The sequence below is a fragment of the Mus caroli genome, chromosome 18 (genome assembly GCF_900094665.2).
Source record: "Mus caroli chromosome 18, CAROLI_EIJ_v1.1, whole genome shotgun sequence".
Taxonomy (NCBI): domain Eukaryota; kingdom Metazoa; phylum Chordata; class Mammalia; order Rodentia; family Muridae; genus Mus; species Mus caroli.
This window is the reverse complement of record NC_034587.1, coordinates 35,638,123-35,658,719: the sequence shown is the minus strand read 5'-3', so window position 1 is coordinate 35,658,719 and position 20,597 is coordinate 35,638,123. Positions and strand designations below refer to the sequence as shown.

General features: G+C 41.6%; 1 protein-coding gene across 2 annotated transcripts in view; it reads right to left on the bottom strand.

Annotated features, from left to right (window-relative positions):
* Positions 1-2,828: 2,828 nt before the first annotated feature.
* Ndfip1 (Nedd4 family interacting protein 1) overlaps positions 2,829-20,597 on the bottom strand; it is a 45,131-nt gene continuing 27,362 nt past the window's right edge. Inside the window, exons 3-8 of one of the 2 annotated variants that reach the window (XM_021150952.2) lie at positions 19,270-19,400; positions 15,609-15,696; positions 14,821-14,945; positions 12,102-12,168; positions 7,407-7,512; positions 2,829-3,755 (exon numbers count right to left, since the gene is read on the bottom strand). In XM_021150952.2, the coding sequence (XP_021006611.1) occupies positions 7,409-7,512; positions 12,102-12,168; positions 14,821-14,945; positions 15,609-15,696; positions 19,270-19,400 (515 nt within the window). In that variant the 3' untranslated portion in view covers positions 2,829-3,755; positions 7,407-7,408. The remainder of the gene's footprint in view (positions 3,756-7,406; positions 7,513-12,101; positions 12,169-14,820; positions 14,946-15,608; positions 15,697-19,269; positions 19,401-20,597) is intronic. The other variant, XM_029471854.1, reaches the window with a different exon arrangement.

The window sequence follows — 20,597 nt, the reverse complement described above, 5'->3', positions numbered from 1 at the left end:
GGTGGATTTCTGAGTTTGAGGCCAGCCTGGTCTACAAAGTGAGTTCCAGGACAGCCAGGGCTATACAGAGAAACCCTGTCTTGAAAAACCAAAAAAAGTGCTCTGCTTGGGGTTGGGTATTTAGCTCAGTGGTAGAGCGCTTGCCTAGCAAGCGCAAGGCCCTAGGTTTGGCCCTCAGCTCTGGGGGAAAAAAAAAAAGACAAAATAACAAAAAAAGTACTCTGCTCAATCAAGAGGACCTGAATTCGAATCCCAGCATGCACATGGAGCAGTTCACAATCACCAATGCCTCTAAGGGACCTGACATCATCTTTTGGACTCCATGGGCACCCCACACTAGCACACTCAGAGGGACACACACATGCACACACATATAAATAAATAATCTTCAACAAAGAATGAGGATGATAAAATGGCAGGTTCATAACCATCTTTTCTTCCTCCTTTCCTCTTAACTTCCACTTCCCTTTGGGACGTTTTCTTTCCCAAGGTGTTTCCCCCTCTACAGCTTATGAATATTATGACTCCTCCTGTTGCAAAGTGCTTCCTGTCGGTGTGAAGTGAGAACTACCACGCAACAGCACACAGTGGACACTAAAACTGGGGTCCCTCAATACAGGCTTGGTAAATGATCCCCGCCAACCACCTTATTAACTGCACTGGATGCAAATACTCTACAGGCTTCAAAATAGGGAAAACAAAATAAAAGCCCCACATACTAACCATCTATGGGAATGTGCTTTGTACTTTGCTTCTTGTTACACCTTCATTTCCCAAGTCATCTTCACTGAACGTGAAGTCTTCCAACTAGCAAATGGACCAATTAGACACCAGCAGAGGGGACAGATCAAGCTACATCTTGCCATCGCTGTTTACTGTTTCTTTTTGGGTTTTGTTGTCTCCACCCCCTCCACCCACCCCCCCCAGGGTATCACTATGTAACTCTGGTGTTTACTATTTCTTAATGAGGAAGTTTTGTCAATGCCTTTTATTGCCATACAAAGCAACCTAGAGCTTTCTAGAAAAAGAAACTGACAATAAAGAGCCCTTGAAACACAGCATGCCTACTTCAAATGGCAACGAGAGACAGAGCTCTGTGGTCCTGCATGAGGCCTGGTGTTGAACCAAGCCTGTTTATTCCCAACCCTTCAGCGAAGTGTCTCCTTTCCACCTTTTCCCAAATCTCTACCTTTATCCTAGTTAAGTCTGTTCTGCAAGATGATTTGAATGGTCTCTATGTTGATTTTTTATACTTGCTTCCATTTAGAACCCTAAGTCTATTGCTGATATAATTTAGTGGAGGAGGACCTCAGAGATGATAACCTGTAAGAATACACAGCTGGGCATGGTTGCGGGCACCTTTAAGAAGCTAGGGCAGGAGGGCTGTGAATTCAAAGCCAGCCTGGGCTCTAGAGGAAACTCCCCACACGCAAAACTATAATAATCAATAACCTGGTTGCAACTATTGGCATGTCAATCTAGGCAAGGTGCAGTCATACACACCTGTCATTCCAGCACTCAGGAGGCAGAGGCTTGAGGACAGATACAAGCTCAAGCCAGCTGGATCGACACCGTAAGCTTCAGGCCAGCCAAAGCTACAGTGAGCCGTCAGTATCAAAACAGACACATAAACAGATAGGTAAGAAAATGTTTAACAAAGGAAGTAAAATCACACAACTTACACACAAACAAAACAAAGCGATTCCAGGAGGCTTGGGCCTTTGTGTGTGGGGTATGCTGACACCCTGACAGACTTCCTATGTTGTTCACAGATATTTACAGGCAGCAGACAAATGAGCACTTATAAATAAATGTGTAACTATCACACATGCTAATGCTGGATTACTAGACAGTTTGACAACCTTGTGGCATTTTTTTCTTTGTATTTCATCTAAGTAGAATATGGGAAAAATCAAATGGGTCTCTAAACAAGCACACAGGAATAACAACTCAGAGGGATGAGGGAGGAGCCTTCTGTCAGTCTGTGCTGAATGGAGGGAGGGGCCAATGGTCCAAGCTGACTCTCCATTGTTGTGGTGACACAATGAAGCCTACTGGGCCTTCACAGCAGCTTACTCAGGATTTCCATGCTCCTCCTATCTTGGTCCATGGTCATTTGCAGAGACAATTTGTAGGAACCTACTGAGTGGGCTATGAAACTTGAGTTCCTGTTCATGAATTACGAAGTGACTTGTGTGCAGAAGTGCAGTCATAGTGTGTTGGACAGTTTTATGTCAGCTTGACACAAGCTAGACTTGGGGAAAAGGAACCTCAATTGAGAAGATACTCCCTCCACACTGGCTTGTGGGTAAGCTTGTAGTGCATCTTCTTGATTCAAAACAGATGTGAGAGGGCCCAGTTCACTGAAGGCAGGTGGTCCTGGGAACTGTAAGATAGCAAGCCACGAGAAACCAACCACAAGCGGCACACTTCCACGGCCTCTGCTGCAGTGCCTGCCTTGAGTGTTCCTGCCTGCACTTCCCTCGGTGATGGACTGTGTTGTGGAACTCTAAACAGATATAAACCCTTTACAAGCTGCTTTTGATTATGGTAGGGTTTTTTGGGTTGTGTGTGTGTGTGTGTTGAGACAAGGTTTCTCTGTGTAGCTCTGGCTGGTCTAAACTCAAAGATTCACCTGCCTCTGTCTTGTGAGTGCTGGGATTAAAGGTGTGCACCACTAGACCTGGCTTGGTCATGGTGTGTTATCACAGCAATAAACCCCTAAGACACATAAAGTTTTAATTTTTAGAATATACTCTGTGTAAGATTAGAAAATGTTTTCATAATCAGCCAATGTAAGCCCCCAAATGAAACACTAATCTACAGTAAAAGGTGCTACACAAGAGACATTTATTAATGTTCTATTGTATTTACAGTTTAATAGAGCAACCAAAGTGAACTAGCACTTGGGCAGCAAGCACATCATTCTACATTATAACAGTTGTGAAAGCAAGGAGTACGGAATGCTAGGGATCCTCTCAAAGTTCCAAACTATCTGTGTTCCTGTCCCTCTGAGAGTCTAGCCAGCTTCCAGAATAATATTTAGTATTTAATCTGAATCTTGTCTTTGCCCTTTCCATTTTATATGAACTACACAGAACTACAGAATGAAAAGGTAATTTCTGAATGTAGACTATGAAAAATTAATGCTTATTTACCAATTGAGAACATTTTTTGGTAACACTACAATGAACTTTGCACTATGGTTTTGCTTCCAGATGTTCACACACAGTACAATTAAACATATTTCTAGATTAATTTGAACAGGAAATATGGATTATGTGCAGAAATGCAGTCATAACCAAAGTTTTGGCTTTTGAGAAAACCCCTTTCAAACAGCCAGCCTTATACATAGCTTAAACTAATCTGTAATTTCAAATCGTCTTTGAGATGGAGGATGAATAAAGCAAGACTGCCCCCTACTGACTACAGGGACATGGCTCATGCTATTTAAAATGACTACAAACAATATATAAGGCATTATTAATAATACATCACAGACTTGATTGCAAGAGCTTTTTCAAACATTAACCACTAATGATTCGATGATTACAGAATTCTGCATTAACTATTAACATTTTACACCTAGGAACAAATAGAGAGAAATGATCTTTTTCAACAGTACTTTATTTTTTAAAGCAGGTGACTGTTCCTCCATTCTGGTGGTGATTCACTTCCTGCAGGTGCTCTCGCTTCTCAGGGGACTTCATCAGTGCAGGAAGCCTTTGCCAGAAAACATCTGCCAGAGAAGGACACTGAACAGTCAAATTCTAGTTAGCCTGTTAGGTTGGCTAAAAGCAAGAAGACGAGAGGCTTAGAGACACCCATTTGGCATTTCAACCCAATTTGAAGATTATTATACATGGATGTCATAGTAGCCAATAAAGTCAATTTTCAGTTCTTAACATCAAGCCCGTTCTCCAACTAAAAATAACTGGCATGCTCTCTCTAAAGATTTATTTTATGTTTATGGGTGTTTTATCTGCATGTATGTCTGTGCACTGCATGTACGTTCAGAGATCGTAAGAGGACGTTGGATACTCAGGAACTGGAGTTAAAGATGGTTTTGACCACCATGTGGGTTCTGGGAAACGGAACCCAGATCCTCTGGAGGAGCAGCCAGTGCTCTTAACCCCTGACTAACTTTCCAGTCTTGGTAATGCTCTCTCAAAAAAACAAGTCAGGGGCTGGAGAGATGGCTCAGTGGTTAAGAGCACTGACTACTCTTCCAGAGGTCCTGAGTTTAACTCCTAGCAACCACATGGTGGCTCACAACCATCTATAATGGGATCTGATGCCCTCTTCTGGTGTGTCTGAAGACAGCTACAGTGAACTCATATACATAAATCTTTAAAAAACTTTTGGGAATCAGCACTTGGGAGGCAGAGGCAGGCAGATTTCTGAGTTCAAGGCCAGCCTGGTCTACAAAGTGAGTTCCAGGACAGCCAGGGCTATACAGAGAAACCCTGTCTTGAAAAACCAAAACCAAAACCAAAAAACAAAACCAACCAACCAAAAAGAACCAAGGTATCTGGGAAGCATGTTTTTCAGAATATATGTAATTCCTAACCACCTTTTAAAAAGTATTATGACAGAAAAGTATACTTTTAAAATGTTGTCTGTGTCTACATGTGTCCCTGCCCTGTGCTGAGAACTGAATTCAGGGCCTTGAATGCTAAGCAGATGTGTATCACTGAGCCAAATCCCCAGCCCCATACATACATACATACATACATACTTATAATTCTCATGGAAATAACGGGGACGGGGACGGGGGGAGGTTTAGTAACTCTTTATTGTAGTGCCAAAAGAAGCTTACAAGTCCCAGACAATGGAACCCTGGAACTGGAGTTCCGGGTGCTTGTAAGCACCATATCAAGTGCTGGACACTAACACCGGGTCTGCAAGGGCAACAAGAGCTCTTAACTGCAGAGCCATCTCTCCAGCCCCCATAGATGAGTCTACAAGGCTCACTCCACAGCTGCTTTTGTTACCCACAAGCCAGTGTGGAGGGAGTATCTTCTCAATTGAGGTTCCTTTTCCCCAACTCTAGCGTGTGTCAAGCTGACATAAAACTGTCCAACACACTATGACTACTTCTACACACAGTTCATCTTGTGTGTTCCACATTTTGGATAGCCTAAAGAAGTCTCTACTCTTTGAGTTTTGTATTTTTAGACAGAATCTATCTCTCTCTATAGCCCTGGCTGTCCTGGAGCTATGTAGACTGGTCTGGCTTCAAAGACCTGGCTGATTCCCACCATGCCAGGTGAGAGATGTCTCTATTCCAACATTCTCTGTAAACACTAAGTTCAGTTCAGAATGAAAGGTACAATAGTGCAATAGTCTCTATGGAGTTACTTCTGAAATTCCCTACCTATGGTCTTTCTGGCACAGGTAAGCCTATACAGCTTGCTTTTTTTTGTTGTTGTTTTTTGTTTTTTTGTTTTTGTTTTTGTTTTTTCGAGGCAGGGTTTCTCTGTGTAGCCCTGGCTGTCCTGGAACTCACCCTGTAGACTAGACTGGCCTCGAACTCAGAAATCCACCTGCCTCTGCCTCCCAAGTGCTGGGATCAAAGGCGTGTGCCGCCACACCCGGCCATACAGCTTGCTTTTAACTAAGAATATTAACCACAAAAGAAGGTCAGATTCAATGAAGCTCACACAATGAGGTCTTACTGTATCTTCTAATCAAAATATCTGCTGACTAAAGAAAGCAAATATTCTACATGTCGATCTGGATAGAGAGGTTTTAGTTTTTTCAATGAACAAAGATCACTCATGCCTACAGAATCTTACCATTTCCCTCTAAGGGATTCTGAGAGTTAACTGATAAGGAAGCAATTAAATTTGTAAACACTGCTTTCAAATCCTAGTCCCTTCACCTGGGCTCAAGACTTTCTGGGCACATCTGAGTGATTTCATACCAACTACCACACAAGGCTGGGCAGAAAGCAAATAAATGCTCTGGTGTCCTCAGACAGGGCCACTCATTTACTTGTGTGCAGGTTTCCAACAACCTTTCAAGCACACCACAGAAAACCCTGCTCAAACCAGTTCCTGACCAGTTCCCACAGCACTGTCCTGAAGACTGGTGATACAAATCATGGCCTAGCAGGTTCATGACTTTCAATGTCGACCACTCAGAAATATTCCAAATTTTTTTTTTTTAAATCAAAGCTATAGAACATAATCCCAGCAAATCCCTACATTGGAAAACAGCATTATGCAGTCCCTGTCTTGGCTACTGTTTGTTGTGTACTAGAAGATGAACAAAGTATGAAATCCTCCAGCACACTCAAACCTTCCTGGCTTCTCCCTTTCCCTCCCTTCCCTTTTCAAGGAGGAGTCAAACCTTGTACACTGAGCTATACCCCCAAGCCAGTCAAATATCCTTCTACATAAAAAAAAAAAAAAAAAATGAAGACAATACATGAGAGAGGGGTAATCTCAAGACACTGGGAAATTCACAGCTCCTATCAAATTCCTACAGGATAGTTCTGTTTGCAAGGCTGAAGTCTGAGCTGAGCTGCTGTCTGTTCTGTCCTGCACTACAACTCAGGAGACTGAAGCTCTCCTACACATAGCCAACTTCCACAAGGTAAGTTCTACTATCATTTAAGGTTTGTAACAACTACTGCACACAGCTATCACAAGGCCTTTTCTGAGCCTTCAACTGTACTGGCTTTTAAGGGTGCTCAAGGTTTTATTTTATCAAACACACAATCCCAAAAGCCCAAAGGACAAAGAATGAAGTCTGCAAAGGCATGGCCTGCCTTGTCAGGACTTTGCAGTATTCAAGCTATCTTACCCTTCAGTAGCTGCTGGTAAAAGATGGAGTTAGCCACTGAGGAAAACTGTGTGAATCAGTTCAGGGCTTAGCTCTGTTAGGTAAAAGAAAGGTCTCTCTCCTTCCCTTGGATCTGAGCTACCTCTACCAGAGTGATAAAATCTGGGTATAAACCTGAAAGCAGGCAGCAAGAAAGGTCCAAGGACTAATTTTAAGAGATGGATACTTTAGTCGGCTTGTTAGTAGTGCAAGCAAGAGGGCCTGTTCCTGACGTACCTGCTGACTTCCCTCAGGGCGTTCTGGGGCTCTGTGAGATTAGGGAAGAAGGAGGAGGCCGGATGGGCTCAATCATGCTATCAATGCCCTACCCCCAGCCCCCATTACTACTGAGACCCTTGCCTGTATGTTGCCAAAATACTTCTCTTCTTCCCCTTTGCCCTCATCAACAGTTTTTTGCAGACACCACCCCTCCAATAAAAAAGGGGGAAAGCCAGGTCTTTTTTTTAATGGCCTCCTTACAATTTATGTACCCCCATCAGAGTCTCACTCTAAACTCTGCAACACATCTCATGATCCTAACAGCAAAGGAACACAGCCCCCCACCCCTCCTCCAATACCTTTAATAAATAAAGAGAACTCTGGTCCTGGGGAGATTTGAGAAAGTTTCTGGCATCTTCCGAACTTTTGCGTAATTGATAAATCCTCTGAGAAACAGGAGAAAGCCTAATTGAAAAGAGAAAAGTCAAGAATGATCTTCTAATTTCTACATTAAGTCCCTTCCCCAGAACGTGCCCCATTGTAACAGGAATGTGACATTTTCCTGCTGAAGCCTACTAACACGGGCAGTTTCCCCCCAACATCTCCAAAGGACTGTTTCATCAAATTATCCAATGGCATATTCTCCATAGGAAGGCAAAATCTCAAGTGCACAGGATCTAACTCTGTGCATAGGATCTAACTTGTCTCAAAAGGAAATGGAATGTAAAATGGGACCACACATTTACATCTGGAGGCCTCACTGAGAAGCCTATAGAAATCTCCCTGCTGAGTCCCCAAACGACATCCACACAATTGACTCCAAAAGGAGGGATTACAAATGGGTTTTGTTGTTTGTTTTCTGAAATACTGCCCTAGTATACAGACTGGTCTCCAACTTGCTGTGTGGGAAAGACTGGCCTTGAACTCCTAATTTTCTTGTCTCCATCCCTGTACTTTTCTGGGATTACAGGCACACACCACTAGAATTCTGCTTTTCTCAAGCGTAATTCTAATCTTTTCTGTTATTTCATTTTCTGCCAACAGTACTTAACATTGTCCACTAGATGTCAGCATACACTTATGTAGAACTCCAGTTTTCTTGCCCACCTGGGTTTTTCTAGTAGTCCAGGAAGTCGTCCTAACTGTCCTGGAACTTGCTCTGTAGACCAAACTGGTCTTGAACTCACAGAGATCTGTCTTTGCCTCCTAAGTGTTAGGATTAAAGGCGTGAGCCATCACTACCAGGCCCCAGTTTTCTACTGGTAAAGGTGGTGTGACAGTGGCAGACTCATTTACCCTTGAGTGATGATGAAAACACACTCTCAACCCTCTTTCAGTTAACACCATTTCAATACCATTACTGAGATACCATCTACAGCTATCAAGTTCACTACATACAATGCTGGTTTAAATGTAGTCACTGACTTGTAGGACAACAACAGTCTGATTTGGGGGCAGTGACAAGCATGCACTCAGCAGCTCCTCCTCATTTGCTCCCCTCCTCCTCTTTCCCAGCCCCAGGTAATCATTAGTCTACTCAGCTTTCAAGAATTTTGACATAGACTCCGTGGTTAATTATATATATATTTTCCCTCCTTTCTTTGGTAAAACCCAAGAGTTATCTGTGTTGAAGCTGATGACTATCATTCAGTCGGACACCAAAAGCACAGAAATACAGCATAGCTAACCCTCACATGCTGGTTCTCCTGAAGGGGAAGCACCATCACTAGAATGGAGGGACCAGCAGCACCATGTCGGGGGATGCATTTGCTAAATATTTTAACTGCTGAGAAAAGGATAAAATGTTAGGATATTTATGTAAAATATCTTGATTTTAAAATGTTGCCAACTAATTTAAAACAACTTTAAAAATAACAGGGGTAAGTGGGGCATGGTGGCACACATCTTTAATCCCAGCATGCAGGAGGCAGAGGGAGGCCAACCTGGCCATAGAGTGAATTCCAGGACAGCTAGGGCTACACAGAGAAACCCTGTTTCAGAAAAACCAAAATAACAACAACAAGGACAAGAACAACTGGGTTAAACAAACTACTAGTGTAGGCTAGCTGTAACTCCTGAGCTACCAGCTTGGGTCTCTGTTCTGCACAGATACCTACAGATACTGCCAAAGAGACTCAAAGAGAGGGTGCAAACACACATTTTAAATAGAGGTACAAACACACATAGGCACACAAAGCTGAGCCACTCTCCCCACCCCCTTGCTTGGTGGCCCACAACCATCTGCAATGGGATCGATGCCCTCTTCTAGTGTGTCTCAAGACAACTATAGTGTACTCCTATACATAAATAAATAAATCTTTAAAAAATAATAAAATATCAATCTTCCATGAAACACTGATACAGAAATCAAACTGTTAAATTTCTTTAATATATACTGCAAACAAGCCATCTGAAAAGGCCTCCTGCCTCTCCTTTGATCCATCTGGAATTCAGTTGACCTTTAAAGTCAGTAGGTGATCAGCCTTACTCCTCATCTCTTTCAAATGGTGCTAGGGATTAAAGCCACCAGGACTGAGCATGCGAGGCCAGTGTCCTAGGCCACTGAGCATACCACTCAACCCAGCCTTTCTCTCAGAGTCCACCTGAGAAAATAAACAAGCCAACATATTATTTCTCCTGAGCCAATCATTTTTATAGAACTTGTGGAAATCAAGACAGGGGGAACTTGCCCCTTTCTCGTCCTGGAATCATTAGACTCCAGTGAGCAAGAGTAGCCAGTGCTGCAGTACAGGAGGGCAGAGGACGATACCATGGATGACTTGCATTTTCTGAGATGCAGGGTTAGCAGTGCACGGATCTGGTGACTAAGAAAGGCAGGCCTCAACTCTCAAGTCCTCGCTGGGCTTAGGTGTTAGGCTGAGCTAGCCAGACTCACTAGCAGCAATCCTACCAACAGCTTTGCCAGAGGATCCAAGAAGGCGTGTGGAGCAGGAGCTAGACACGAGCATGTACACTCAGGAGGCAGAGGCAAGATCAAGCAAGCTTAATGACTTCCTGATCAGCCAGTGATAGGGTACACAGCAAGACCTTGTCTCAAAAACAAAACAAGTTGACAGTCCAATTATGAATCTGACAACCAGGCATGGTGGTGCATTCCTATAATCCAGGACTTGAGAGGTCTGGCAGGAAGATAAATTCTAGGTCATCTTCAGCTACATAGAAAGGTCAAGGCTAGTCTGGCCTACATTGGGACTTTGCTAAAAAGAAGAAAAAAAAAAAAGAAAAAAGAAAAAAGAAAAAAAGAATTAAAAAAAGAAAAGAAAAACAAAACAAAAAACAAGGCCAGGTATAGTTGCACAAGCCTTTAATGCCAGCATCTGGAAGGCAGAGGCATTCAGATCTTGAGTTTGAGACTTGCTGATCTACAGAGTGAGTTCTAGAATAGACAGGGCTACACAGAGAAACCCTGTCTCAAAATAACCAACCAACCAACCAACCAACCAAATGAATGAAGGTCTAACCCAGGAAGGATTTTTGGCAATAACCAAGAGTCACATCATAAGTGGCAAGTTTTGAGCAGGACATTAGCAGGACAGAGCTGTGATGATGTCACAGACATCTAGTGTCAATCACATCTTTCTTTTTGAAACTTTGCTTTTAATGACATGTATGTCTGTGTTGGGGTACAAGCAGGTGCTCTCACAGTCACACATGGGTCCCCTGCAAAAACACTATGAACTTTTAATCACTAAACCATTTTTAAAAGCTGGGTGGCTCTGCTATTGCTTTGCAGATGTGACAGCAGTGATAAGATGGTTTCTGTAGGGGCTGGAGAGACGGCTCAGTTGTTAAGAGCACTGACTGTTCTTCCAGAAGTCCTGAGTTCAATTCCCAACAATCACATGATGGCTCACAACCATCCGTATGGGATCAGATGCCCTCTTCTGGTGTGTCTGAAGAGTGACAGTGTACTCATATAGGTGAAGGATGGTCTCTGTAATTTTATCTTATCTTTATATTATATCTTTATAAATAACAAAGCCACATTAAAATAATTCATCCCAATACAAATTTCCTCACTTTAATGATTAGGAAGAAAAGAATTTAAAGTAAATAAGAAAAATAAAAATTGTAAGTAATCTGGAGATTGACTGCCCTTGTGTGCATGCACACAAATGTGTGTATGCATTATGTATGTGTGTATTTATGTATGTATAGGGCTATGGTGGGTTTTTGTCTGCTTGTTTTTGTCTGTTTGTTTGAGACAGGGTTTCTTTGTGCAGTCTTAGTTGTCCTGGAACTTGCTCTCAAGACCAGACTGGTCTCGAACTCACAGAGCTCTGCCTGCTCCTGCCTACCAAGTACTGGGATTAAAATTGCGTGCCACTCTCACCCAGTACTAGTTTCAAATCTTCCTTTCACTGCAAAGTAAGTCTTCTTATCAATGGTGAACTGCAGAATTCTGGGAACCCCATAATTTCACAATTATTGGAATTAGAACTATATATACATTTTCTGTGGTCTACTAACAGATCTAACAAAAGATGGCTCACATACATACATTTTAATACAATCAGTTACAGTACACTTATAATAAACCTGGAGTTGAGTCTGCAAACCCTCTGTGGCAGTAACTCACAAGTAGAAAAAAAGCTACACTGTAGCATCATCAGTATGCCCCATTGATGACAAATAAGGGCACTAGAGAAGCATTCACAGCTTCTACTAACATGTATGCTACTCATACCAGCTAGCCAGTAAGAAACAACATCTGGCCAGGCGTGGTGGCACACGCCTTTAATCCCAGCACTTGGGAGGCAGAGGCAGGCGGATCTCTGAGTTCGAGGCCAGCCTGGTCTACAGAGTGAGTTCCAGGTCAGCCAGGACTACACAGAGAAACCCTGTCTCGAAAAACCAGAAAAAAAAAAAAAAAAAAAAAGAAACAACATCTGAAAACTGCATTTTAAATTGATGGTTAATATTATACAGTGAGATGAGGCTTTGTTAAAGTAATTTTAGATGTCTAATTTAAGACATTTAAAACATTTTAAAGATAATTTTAAATTTCATTTTCTTATGTTAAAAGCACTTACCTAAAACCAAGAACACCCACCAGAGCCAGTATTGGCCATCAAAGTATCCAGGGAAATAGGTGGAAAACTGAAAGAAGAAGAAGAAGAAGAAAAAAGGCAAAGACTTTATTCACCCTAACAGAACAATTTCATATACTAATTTAGGGGCATATAAAACACCAATGCCATCAAGACCATATACAGGTATTTAAAAAATTTATTTATATAACGTGCCATATTTTACATAAGTGTACACACACACACACACAGAGGTGCCTGAAGAGTTTGGAAGAGAACATCGGATTCCCCTAGAATTAAAAGTAATAATTGGGGGCAGAAAGATGATGGCTCAGCAGTTAAGAGCGGGACTTGTTTTGATGGGGAATAGAAACTTCCTCAAATTTTTTTGACTTGGTAAGAAGCCACTCTGAGCTTGGTTTTTTGGACACCTAATAATGTAAGATCAGTCTTTCTAATAATCTACAGTTTTTTTGGCCATTTAGTAAAAAATTTAGTGTTTAATAGATTTGTAATTTATTTTACTTTTTTTTGGTGGTCCTGGTGTCCAGAGTCTAAGAATTAAAGCAGTATTCCCTTTTTGTCCATGGGAGATAGCCTCTGAGACACTCATGAATGGTTGAAATGGCAGATAAGTTCAAAGCCTATGTATATGCATATACAATCTTTCTGTACATATGGACCTTTGATAAAGTTTGATTTATGAATTAAGTACATTAAGAGATTAATGATAACTGCCATAGAAATGACTAACAATATACTGTGATAAGTTATACAAACTTGGTTCTTAAAAAAAAAAATCTTGCCGGGCGTAGTGGTGCACGCCTTTAATCCCGAGTGGTGTACTCGGGAGGCAGAGGCAGGCGGACTTCTGAGTTCAAGGCCAGCCTGGTCTACAAAGTGAGTTCCAGGACAGCCAGGGCTATACAGAGAAACCCTGTCTCGAAAAAACCAAAAAAAAAAAAAAAAAAAAAACCCAAAACAAAAAAAGACAACTTCTCTTGGACTTGGGCCTTAAAGTCCATGGATTTTGACTCTTTCTTATTTTCCCTAAAGTCCATGTTTTTAGATGAATATAAATTAGCTATCCAGGGAAAAGCCCACAATTATCTAATTTTCAAAAGATTTTGGATTCCTAAAATAGCCAATGAATTCTTTAGAACTGCTTTGAAAAACTGCAATGACCAATTAACATCCATTAATGTGTGTGCTGTTTATGTGTAGTATGTGTGCATGATGAAACATGTCCCTGTGCCCTGTCTGACACACACAGAAGCCAGAGCAGGACATCAGGTGTCTTCTAGCACTCTTCACCTAATCTCCTCGAGACAAGGTCTCACTAAAGGAGACACTTGTCTATTGGACGAGACTGGCTCTGGACAGTGGGGTCTGGGATCTGCCCACCTCCATATCCAGCGCTGTGGAGGTTACAGACTTGTACAGTTATCCTCACCTTTTTATGTGAGTGGAAGAGACTCGAACTGAGGTCCTCACAAGTGCTCATACCACTGAACCACCTTCCTAGGCACAGTATGACGATTTATAATAATCTGGCTTTGTCAGCCAGGTTGACAATGACAACAAACTCATCTGAAGACAATGGATACTTGTTTTGTTTGTAGACCGGATTTTTCTGTATAGCCCTAGCTGGCCTGAAACTCACTAGATAACTAGGCTGGCCATGAATTCACAGATACACCCCCCTCTGCTGAGATTTTAGGTGTGGGTCGCCCATGGCAGCTAAGTATACTTTATTGAACCCACCAGTGGATCTGAATCAACATCTAAGCTTTCTATTTTTGTTTTCGAGACAGGGCTTCTCTATGTAGCCCTGGCTATCCTGGAACTCACTCTGTAGACCAGGCTGGCCTTAAATTCACAGAGATCCACCTGCCTCTGCCTCCTGAGTGCTGGGATTAAAGGCATGTGTCATTACCACCAGGAAACATCTGAACTTTGAAAGTATACCTTGTATTAGATAGTGAACATGCACAGCAGCTCCAGCAAGATCAGGCACTTCATTCATCAAGGAGTACCCTGTGAACACCAGGGATGGCTAGAGCCCTGAGCTCAGAGACTGAGCATAAGCATATCCTGGGCTCATTAAAGAAATTCGACAAACTCAGGCCAAGCATCTTATGGACCTTGGCTCCCTCTTTGAAACCATTTTATATAGCTGTATGGCCTTGAACAAATTAAAGCTAGTTTGTTTTGCTTTTTAAAGACCCTAGATGTTCTAGAATTTAAAGTAGTTTATGCAATTTCACTTGGGTGTTCCTATATCAAAGACACATATTTCTATAATTTTACTAAAAGAAATTCCCTATGGAACAGTAGATATTTCTGTATAGCTTCAATCCAAAAGAAAAAAAGAGGGAAAGATAGAGAAAGTCTTGGGATTAAAATTTTAAGAGAATTAACGTGCAGAATGCCTACTTTTGTGAGACAGCACAGAAATACTCTTTGTGTCATCAAAACTCCAGACTATACACATTCATTAGCATATTTTAAGCATCAAAACAGCTTGTCAGATAGACCACCTACTTGAATCTGAACATGAAATATGGAGACAGGAACTGTGTGCAATTGATTTTAGCTTTATCGTGGAACCAGAAAAAAGACCAAAAAAATTTGAGATAATGAAAGGTGAAAATGAAAACATTCAAAGTCATTCTAATTACTGCCTCTCTTCACAATCTATGTTCTCTGCTATGCAACTTACCCTGACAATAAGGATCCACTTAATTAGAGAAAGACCAAATCCTGAGATGGCCCCATACCTTCCCGCAGCTGAGGTGGTCAGGCAAAAAGACAAGAAAAACCCAATCCAGTTGAAGAGGAATGCCACTGTAAGAGTGGAGGGAAAAGATATGTTAGCCCAGAACAGGAGTGTGCTCTGCAGCAGCCTCTGCTTGTGTGGCTTCCCGCTCCTTGACAACCTATCTCTGCCTCCCCACAAGCACCCTGTCTTCCATCTGAGTCTTACGCTTTATCCTCCAAGGGTGCTGCTGTTGGTGCCCAACAACCTGTTCCTGTCTTTGCTGCCATACGGGCTAGTAAGTAAACTAAACGCGCTGGAAATTAAACTGGAGCCCCGGAGGAATGTGATGCAAGTTTCTCATCCTCCTGCTCTGTTTCTGACAGTTCTTAGCATCACTTCTTTTGCACTGCGTTTTTCTGTGCTTTTAACAGAGTAAATAAAAAAGTGCTCACTGCTAAGTGAGGTGCATAAAAACATAAATATAAGACAGCATTACAAGTGGGAAACCAGATTGACTTTGCTCTCTCAGGAAAACAGAAGCTTCAGGACCAAACCCATCAAAGCCGCTGCACTCCTCCTCCAGCCTTGGATGTGAGCAGGGGTGACAGCAGTGCACCTGTGGGCCTGGAAGGTTAGACTTGGCCTGTGTACAAATGCAACACCCATAACTGCTTTAGTCATACTTTCCATCGATGAACTCAGAGCACGCAGGTTTGTAGGAGTGTATAGCCTGGTGTGTACATACTTACTGAAAAACGTTAACATAAAAATCCCATCGTTTCCTATCCTCAGCTGGTCAGTATCATCAAAATCATCCCGGCCCACAAAATCTTCATCCTAATTGAAGGAAAAAGAATAAGGCAAAGTCATAATGAGTTATTTCTAGACAAATGACATCAGGAAAAATACAAGGAACGAATACAAGAATCTAGAATTGCATTTATTACTGGTTCAATTCAGAACTATAACTGTTATCACTCAGCAACTCAGAGCAGATATGAATCATTTTACTATCTTCAAAGCCTTCTAAACTAATTATTTATTTCATAGTCTAAGCTACTATTCTTATTTTTTAAATTAAATTTATTTTTATTTTATTGGTGTTTATGACCACATGTATGTCTGTGTGAGGGTGTTGGATTCCCTGAAACAGGAGTTACAGACAGTAGTGAGCTTCCATATGGGTGCTGGAAATTGAACTCTGGAAGAGCAGTGAGTGCTCTTAACCATCGAGCCATCTCTCCAGCCCCACTCTTCTTATCACTAGTTATTCTTTGTACTATAGACTAAACCTAGGTCTTCACAAATGCCAAGCCGGAACTACCATTAAGCTACATTTCTATCCACATACCAAATTCTTTCAAGAAAATCCTTCGCTAGGCTAACATCTTGAACCCCAGGACTCAAGAGGCAGAGGCAGGTAGAACTCTGATTTCTAAGCCACCCTGGTCTATACAGCAAGTTCCAGTCCTCCAAGGGGTAAATAATTAGACCCTATCTCAAGCAAGAAAAAAATCACCTACCCAGGCTCTGTTGGAGGCTGTGGAAGTTTGAATAGGTTTGGCCCCAAAGACTCATGTTTTTTAGTCTTGACCCATGGGGAGTGGCACTACTTAAAAATGTGGCCTTGTTGGAGGAAGTGTGTCACTATGGGGTTGGGAGGGAGCTTTGAGGTCTCCTCCCATGCTCAGGCTCTGCCCAGTGCGGAAGACAGACTCCTCCTGGCTGCCTGTGGGTCAAGATGTAGAACTCTCAGCGACTTCTCCAGCACCATGCCTGCCTGCATGCTGCATGCTTCCTGTCATGATGATAATGGACTGAACCTCTGGATCTCTAAGCCAGCCCCAAATAAATGTTTTTGCCTTTGTAAGAGTTGCCTTGGTCATGGTATCTCTTCACAGCAATAACCCTCTAACTAAAACAGAGGCCTATACTGCCAGGAATATAGAGCCCATTGAAGAGGTAACACTGGTAGTTCAAGTGCTTCCTGAGGCTGAACCAAGGGGCAAGGACAGAATGCTCGTCCATGTCCAGTACTTGGCTATCCAATGCTCAGCAACACATGTTTGCACTGGAATACAGAATTGACAACTCAGTCCTTACTGACAGATAGGATCTGTCCATTAGAATCTGAAAAGACAATTATTATTACTACAGTCTAGAAGGAGCATGGCCCTGGCTAACACTAAGTAGAGACTATGTATTAAATAATTTGAAAGTAACTTGGATACCTCAAAGTAAAACTCAACACACTTTTACATAGCTCAGTAAGGGTTTCTCAAATGGAAGCAAAATGTCTTTGGGGGCAAATAGAGCTTGAAGATCCATAACAAATGCTACAGGTGTTTTCTCTGGAGACTGGGACCTATATAGGGACATTGGCAGTGGCCACTTTCTTTGTAATTTAATAAATTTCCTCCACTGCTGGAAAACTTTATGATACATAATTTGCTTTATACTTTTAAAAATTAGCAAGTATCTAATACTCTGACTTATTAATATTAATAGAATGTGATTCAAAATTGAGACTAGTTCTGTTTTAGTATTTATTTTGCATAATTACTCAAAGATCTACTGCAAGGATAACTTAGGTAGCTTCTGAGAGCACTGTCTGTGTCTCCAGTTTTCCTTCGTATCCTCTGTATACCCCATGACTCCTTCTATCACTGCTCAAAGTACCACTAGTTCTTTCCATATTCCTTCGTATCCTCTGTATACCCCATGACTCCCTCTATCACTGCTCAAAGTACCACTAGTTCTTTCCATATTCTTGTTCACAATTTGAAGAGTCTCCCTAAGCTGCACTCCAGTTGCAAATGTCTTGACTTATTGTTCCAAGGATACAAGAACTGACAGTTCTGGTCACTTCTCCAGACTCCCCTCACAAACTCCTTGCTCACATAAAACTCTTCTATCCACAAACCCCCTAGTTAAACAAATGTATGTTATAGGCTTTTTATCTATCAAAACTCTAGGTTATCTACAAACCCAATCTTCTATGATCATCTAGTAAAAAGACACAGCTCTTGATGTCTACAGCTCATGTGCAGTATAGGTTTGCTTATTTGGGAGCCTTTTACCTAAGCTGGATGGTTGTTTGTTTGCTTGTTTTTGTTTTTGGTTTTTTTTTGGGGGGGGGGGNCTGGAACTCACTCTGTAGACCAGGCTGGCCTCGAACTCAGAAATCCACCTGCCTCTGCCTCCCGAGTGCTGGGATTAAAGGCGTGTGCCACCACGCCCAGCTCCTAAACTGGATGTTAAGCTCCATGCAAACAAATCTCCTTACCTATCCACTGCAAAATATATTCCACCCTATATAAAGGTACCTTTATATATTTACCTTTAAGAAGTTCCTAAGCATGCACACTTGTCTAAAGAATTTTAAGTGTTCAGTACTTAATCTGAGCTAATTTCTATACTGATCTATTCACCAGAGATTCCAACAGGTCTTCAGAGTGCAGTGACAAACTTTCATGAAAAAGATGAAGGAGCCCTAGCTCTCAGTGGAACACTGGGCAGAAGTTAGCACTATTAAAAGTGCTAGCTAGACTAAAGAGGGAACACTTCTTTTGCTGACCTAGCAGAGACACTGCTGTGGCTGGCACAAAAGTAAGATGCAGTGACAGGCATAAACAGAATCCTTCCCTTGCTTGAAAGACCTGCTGTAATTGGTGCAAACACCTTCACTGGCTATATAAGTAGGTTGTCTGGGTCTACTTGGTAAGTTGGCTAGGAGGCAAACTCTTCTGGCTGCTTCCTCAGTCTACAATGTCAGACCCAATAAAAGGATTCTCACTTGGTCTTTACTTGTCTACTTTTAGAGCTAAGGGTCCCAGGCTGCACAAGAGCAGAGTGCTAGAAGGTGCTGCTTCCACTTGCTGAGTACCTGCTTATCTTTGATTCCTTCCTTCCAGCATCCCATGCATTTCAGGCTGGCTATGAACTCAGGATGCAGCTGAGTATGACCTAAAATGTGTAATCCTCCTGATTACACGTATGTGCCACCATATTTGATGTATGTTGTGCTAGGGATCAAACCTGTGGTTCTGTACATGCTAGACAAGCACTCTACCAACTGAACTACACCCCAACTCCTATCTGCATCAATCTTAAATCTGCTAGCTTCCATCTCCAGCAAGCTGGGAGGAATCTGAACTTACAAATGGCATAATCTGGAATGTTTGAGGTACAATGTTTACTGGGATGACGCTAGGTCTCATGAGTTTAATTCAGTGATTTTCTGCCTAGTGCACCATATTCAGGGGGAAAAATGCTTATTATTCCAAAAGAAAATACATATGCTTAAAATCAGCAGTAATCAAGACAAGTCTATTAACTTAATAGTGGGATAATGAAAATAATTGAGTTCCAACTAAGCAGCCCCACAACGCAGGTAAGGAAAGTGCTTACTCGTCCAGGAACCAGAGGGATCGTAGCCTCAGTCTTGGTTCTCTCAGCCTCGTCATAACTGGGCAGGGTTGTAGCCACATTATACGATGGGGGCTTTGGAAATCCAGATTCATCTTTGTAGTCAAAATATGCTGCAAAAAAGGAAATAACAAAATCTATCTGAAGCAAAAGATATTTATAAATGAATGTAACACTCAGGATAATTTTAAAGTGTATATTTAAAAGCCAAATTCACCACACCTTTAATCCTAGCACTCAGGAGGCAAAGGTACATGGATCTCGGAGTTCAAGGGCAGCCTAGTCTACAGAGCAAGTTCCAATCCAGCCAAGACTACACAGTGAGACTCTGTTTATAAATTATCAAACAAACAAGTAAATATAAAATAAAATAAAACCTCACTTTACACCTTTATTCTCAATTGTTTTGGATCACTATTAATTAAACAGGCATTTACTTCTGTGGAACTGGGAATCAAACTCAGGGCCTTGTGCACTGTAGGCAAGAACTATACTACTGAGCTGTAGCTCCAGCCCTCTTTTCACTTTTTACTTTGCCCACGCTATTCTTGAACTTAGAACCTTCCTGTCCCAGACTCCTAAGTGACCACTAAACCTGATAATTTAAATAGTTAAGGAAAAAAACACGTAGGCAAACGTGTTACCTGAGCCAGCATGCTAGCACATGCCTGTGATCCCAGACATTTGGGATATGAATGATACAGGGTCACAAGCTCTAGTCCAGCTTAGGCAACATAGCAAGATCTCCTATCAAAGGGTTAAAAAGCCTTCATATGTGCACTAAGATCTATACTGTGGTTACTCTTATTAACAAATTAACAAACTTAATATCCATGTGCTCTTGTTCTCACACTCATGTTTTTACTTTACATTGTTCTCTGATGTGCTGAGGTAACTAATTTGGTTATAAAATAATTCTCTCTGTGAAATCTTCATTTCTTCTTCTGAACAGTGTATTTCTAGCTCACCAACTACTCTTACAAAGATTTACCATAACAGAAAAGATGTATTTATAAGATTAACTTCTAGGGGGCTGGCGAGATGGTGCAGCAAGTAAGATCACTGACTGCTCTTCCAAAGGTCCTGAGTTCAAATCCCAGCAACCACATGGTGGCTCACAACCATCTGTAATAGGATCTGATGCCCTCTTCTGATGTATCTGAAGTCAGCTACAATGTACTTATGTATAATAAAGAAATCTTTTTTTAAAATTAACTTCTAAATAATTTTTTTTAACTTTTGAAAAAAGAAAATCCTGTAGTCCACCTCCCATTTTTCTTTCTTTCTTTTTTTTCCTTTAGTTATAAATT